The sequence below is a fragment of the Priapulus caudatus genome, unplaced genomic scaffold, assembly GCF_000485595.1.
Source record: "Priapulus caudatus unplaced genomic scaffold, Priapulus_caudatus-5.0.1 Scaffold254, whole genome shotgun sequence".
Taxonomy (NCBI): domain Eukaryota; kingdom Metazoa; phylum Priapulida; class Priapulimorpha; order Priapulimorphida; family Priapulidae; genus Priapulus; species Priapulus caudatus.
Window position 1 is genome coordinate 246,291 of NW_014577315.1, and position 5,461 is coordinate 251,751.

At 37.6% G+C, this 5,461-nt stretch overlaps 1 protein-coding gene across 1 annotated transcript in view; it reads right to left on the reverse strand.

Annotated features, from left to right (window-relative positions):
• Positions 1-5,461, reverse strand: part of LOC106808124 (serine/threonine-protein kinase 11-interacting protein-like) — a gene marked incomplete in the record, with an annotated part of 21,240 nt that overhangs the window by 9,181 nt on the left and 6,598 nt on the right. The window contains 10 exon segments of the mRNA XM_014810704.1: positions 171-309; positions 545-661; positions 961-1,224; positions 1,509-1,623; positions 2,026-2,172; positions 2,728-2,859; positions 3,238-3,341; positions 3,647-3,776; positions 4,048-4,119; positions 4,871-4,978. Coding sequence (XP_014666190.1) covers positions 171-309; positions 545-661; positions 961-1,224; positions 1,509-1,623; positions 2,026-2,172; positions 2,728-2,859; positions 3,238-3,341; positions 3,647-3,776; positions 4,048-4,119; positions 4,871-4,978 — 1,328 coding nt within the window.

The following is a 5,461-nucleotide window of genomic DNA, read 5'->3' on the forward strand; positions in this document are numbered from 1 at the left end:
CGTGCCAAGTCCTGTGTGCTGCAGTGGCTGGGCCGAGTGTAGTGTAGTGACCCGAGAAAAAGAAGATTTTGCATGCCTATACCGATCCGTCGATTCCAGCTTTTCTCTTTTGCAATCGTGCATCTCTAGACATTGTTTATATGTATGACAGATTTGACAATATTCCAAACCTTAGGTCAAGTCTGTCCAGTATATGTCCATTCATGTCCTTCTCTTCAAGGAAGCCATCAGTGACTGTAAGCAGCAGCGTCTGTGGCGCTTGTGAACCACTATACGTTGTGTGAACAATGAACACTTCGGCTTCACTACCTGGGGATGAAAAACTAGTTAGGCTTTGCCCTTAATCTGTTAATGCACATTTCGTATTTTGGCAATTTTTTGATTTCTTCATTTCAGCTGATTTGCTGATGTTAGCACCTGCACTAAGAAACATTTTATGATTGATTATAGAAAGTTGAATTACTATCAATTTAAACATGGATTCGTTCTTAGGTATACGGCAGTTAAATCCCACAGAATGACAACCTTGCAACATTCTGCTTACCCGAGAAAATGTGATCATCCGCCTGTGATACTTCCATGCTGGAATTCACCTGATAAATGTTGACATGGTGGGAGGAATCTCTGCTGCCTATCATTGTTTCAGGATGGTCTCTCCCACCTTGGTAATAAAAATATCACATTTATATATAATTCATTGGACATTGGGTTTCATAGTCTACCATGTAGCAGTAGTTCATTTGAGGAGTTTACAATACTTTGAAATTTATTTAAAATTAGATCTTATGCCTGCGTGATGAATATTCTACTTACATACTTACATAAACTACACGGTCAGTAGATGGCACCACAGGTTGCTCTGTGTAACAGTTTTTTGCAGTATTTACCTCACATTGAACATCTCCATTTAAAGCTTATGCTTGCATTATGTAAACCACTCATGCTCCTCCTAATACTTACTCATATCACCACTAGATGACGCCACAGGCTGCTTTTCAAGCACTACTATGTCACTTCCATTAGAATTCTTTCTCCCAACCCTTGGCTGTGCTGCCTCGGTGCTATTACCATGCGCAACTTTCGCCATTTGTTCATGGTCATTATTCAGTGGTACGGCATTGGCATCAGCTGGCCACTGCTGATTGGTTGCCACCAGCCATTCTGCCCCGAGCTGTCTACGAATTGTTTCCATTTGGTGCTTTGATGACATATGCTCTTCAATTTCTATAAATGGTATGAAACTTTGTTCACGGTTTTATTTACACATTACCTTTATTTTCTCACAACGAAATTAGCCTCGTGAAAAGAGATTTCGCAAAACCAATCCTGTTATAACAGTGTCATTTTTGCCATCCAGAATTTAACTGCTTCAGATTTCAGACATGTCATCAGTCACTCAATGTTTCGTAGTTCATGTCATGTTATGTTCAGGTAAACGTTCACAATTACTTCACATTGGGCTTTCATCCTATTTATCTCAACAGACAGACAGAATGGTGCATGCTTACCACTAGTGTACTGCTCAGACGCAGTACTGATCACTTCAATGTCATCAGCATCAGCAATCTGAGCTTTCCTTGCCTTCACTCTCCTCCGCCTCTCTCTGCGTGTCTCTCCATCGCTCTACAGCAAGCAAAGAAAAACAGTAATATAATATATAAATATAATATTTCTTCAGAACAAAGCAATCCTTGCTGACTCGTGAATGCCATGTTTCATGCAGAAACGGCTCAAGAAAAATACCGACGAGAAGAATATTTATCTAAAATTTACGAACATATATGATTTTGCAATTTTTAAATTTCCCATGTTTTTTTGCTAGAATTATTGCAGTATATGGTAGTGTACATGTTGGTAATCATTCTATGGCAATGCCTATCCTGAAAATCCATTTACTTGTATCGTTTATTACAGTAGCAGTAACTAATAATGATCAACATCACAGCTTGAAGCTATGGTGCTGGATGCTAAATTTTAGAGGGAAAGACATTAAAGAGATGCATACAACAGCTCTGCTGTACTCACGAACGTGATATCAGTATCATGCCTCAAGCTGCTCATGGCTCCCGAGTATGACACCTCTAGACTTGATTCAAAGCTCTTGCTCGCTGAAGTCTCCACAATTGTGGAGTGTCTTCTCTGTGGAGGTCTATTGTGTTGCTGACCCGAATGCTACAAACAGTAGAACGCAGAAGAATTTCAACACATATAATTGGCATCATTATCACTTGCAAAATGCATGCGTTATTAATAAAACATGTAGGGAACATTTTGGAATTGTTACAAAGTAATCAAGTGCCCGTATGGAAGTTATTCTCTTGGCAGACGTGTTGTTGATAGTTGGCACAAAATTGAGCTTGTGAGTGCGATACCATTTGCAAGTTATAAAATTATAAATTATTAATAAAATTGTTTCATAGTATCAGGAACAGATTACACGCAGCTCCTACATACACATAACCACACACCTTGCACATTTGGTATACTTAACAACACATGTTGTGCATATAATGTGAGCCATAAACACCTTATCTGACATGTTATCACATCGATGCATCACACTCTAAGACTAAGGGTTACGCTATTGGCATTTTAGAATGGCCACTTTCCCTTGGCATGTGAACCTTAACAACAACATACAGACAAATGTAGATAAAGAAGTTTGAATAATTTGTAGTTCGAACTAAACAATAAACTGCAATATAGCACATTACATCTAACACATACCAGTACTTCAGATCGTGACAATGTGCGTCCATCAAGCTGAAAATTACTAGTGGCGACACTATTGGCCAATATTCCTACAGTGAGACACCGATGTATTTTATGAAAAAACAGCGGATTGCCTGTTAAGTTGAGCTGCAAGGAAAAAGAATTGTAGAACATTTACACCAAGGTTTTAACTTAACCAAATATTAGATATAATTCATGTTACAACCAATTTTTGCACCCACATAACATATATTGCTGTACTGGCAAGGCGACTGTCACCGTTGCAACCAGTCTGTACGCATATGACATAGAGCACACGTACAGCATTGGTCTGCAAATAGTTAATTTCAAGTGGCCAAGCATGCCTACTAAAATCTTACTGATTCTCAAAGGTGATTTTGCATAACTGATTTAAACAGTGTAAATGTCTGGTTTTCTTACCAAGATCCAATCAGTTTTTTAAGACTGTTCAAATGCTTTACAAAAATGAGACATTTATGAAAATTCATAGAAAGAAGCTCTCACATTTGTCAGCTTGGTGTTTGCTTGGAGAGGGTATAGTACGCTGTGATCAGACAAGCAGTTATCAGATACATCGAGCTGCTGCAGAGACTCCAAGACTTCTACTCCTGCAGATGAAAGACAAGCAAACAACTGAGAACACACAGAAACCAGTTCAATTTTACACTATTGATCGTTAATTTATAAACCTGTTTGCCTTCAACATAAAATTATAATATTTAATATTCACTTGAATGTTATAATGTGATTGCAGGAATGGTACACAGTACACTGTAACATTACTTCGCTAAATTTCGGAAATACCTCGGGAACTACAAAAATTTACGTTCCGATAACGTTCGCTAAAATGCTCTTAGTATGTGAGCGAAACATTGTCGTAACGATCCCATACTGTGAAAGGGTGATACCTTACCTTCCAAGTTGTCCAGGTTATTATTCCTCAACAAAAGTGTGGTTAATTTGCTTCTTGCAGAGGAGCCAAACCGTGGAATCCAACGCAGCTGATTAAAGCTGAGGTTAATGTGCACAAGTGACACTAGTAGCTGTAAATGGTATAATCAACAATTGATTGGAGCACAACTATACATGCAATTAGGACAATTATGATAGATTCATGACACATACATGTAATCACAAACTAACCAAGCCTTTGTAAACTGAAACAGCTATATGTCACTCAGATGCTACAGCATATAGATGTTCCAAGTAAGACACTCTACCATTTTAATGGATATGTCTATATTATATCTCAATTATAATCTGTTATTACTAAAGTTAGACAGCTGTAACTGAATATACATGCTTACAACTTACCTCAAGGTAACTTCCCGCCTGGTAGAGTTTGTTGTGGCTCAGATTGAGAGAATGCAGTGCAGGTAGCAATTTCTTAAAAATACAATATTTAATTTATTATGACCACCACTACAAATTTATAATTAGTATCTAACCACATTGCCTTTACAAACAGTTTCTTAATTTTAATAAAAAGGATTCAAAGACATAAACAAAACTATAATTACAATTATTAGGCAAAGGGGGGGATAAGCAAGCAATCATAAGCAAGAGGAATAATTAATTTCTTTCAAATTTCTAAAAAGATTTTTAGCATTACTTATCACATTCATTTCATTTTCATTTCAATTATTTACATTTCACTAGACATTATTTTGTGATGGTAGCTGCCCACACCACACCCTTCGAATAATACGTCCCAAAATATATGACATTACATATACTTGAATCTGTGTGCGGAAAATTAAATGATATGATACGTCTGTACGCTTGATGAATACGCTATCACTTCGCTGTTGTAATTAGGCAGAGAGGCAAGACGTTGCCGATATGCCTTGCATTAAAACGCCTTAATTCATATTGCATTCAAACGAATCTTATTTGCCCAAGATCATCTGTCAGCACCAATGCATCATGTATTTCCACTATGGAGAAAGAAAACTTACAATTGTACAAAACTACAATGTTGGGGAACCGGAACTGGTACAAACACCGCTAAGCACACACGTGTGTACACAGTACACCCACCCACATACACATGCGTACACACGTATACATACTACATATATTATGGTATTTATACCAAATATTTACAAGTCTTGTTAATAATCTGTTAATGGCTTACCAATGAGTCATCAAGGCAATCTATGCTATTGAAGCTCAGGTTGACAGTGGTTAGTTCTGGCCATGTAAAGGCTTGGCTCATGTCTCCACCACAACTTGCAAACAAATCCTGATACAGTAAAATGTATGTTATAACCAAACATTCTTTACTTTTCATACTAATAAATATTAGGTAGCAGGAGTAAAAATTCAGAAAAAAAGTTAAGCTTTTTGTACGAGTTTTGGGTTTTCCAGGTAAAATTATTAACGAAGTACATAACAGCCAATCGTAGCCACAGGGTCTTGCATACTAAGGAGTGCCGTCAAGTTGTTAGGGAGTGTCTCAAGACTGTTTCAAGTCATAGGAACGCTATAGTTCTCGTCACATGGTTAGAAGCGAGTAGGTAACTTGTGGCTACTGTTACTGATGTTAAACAATGTAACCACCACACTTTTCCTTTGTAATATGTTGCTCTCAAGCATTCTGTTGCAGTTTGCATGCATAAATTCAACTGAGAAGGCAGAATCCAGATGAGACGGGATACTAGAAAAGCATTGCCGAAAGGAGATGTTGATCCGAAGCGCTTAAGCGCAGATCTTGTGCACAGTTCCG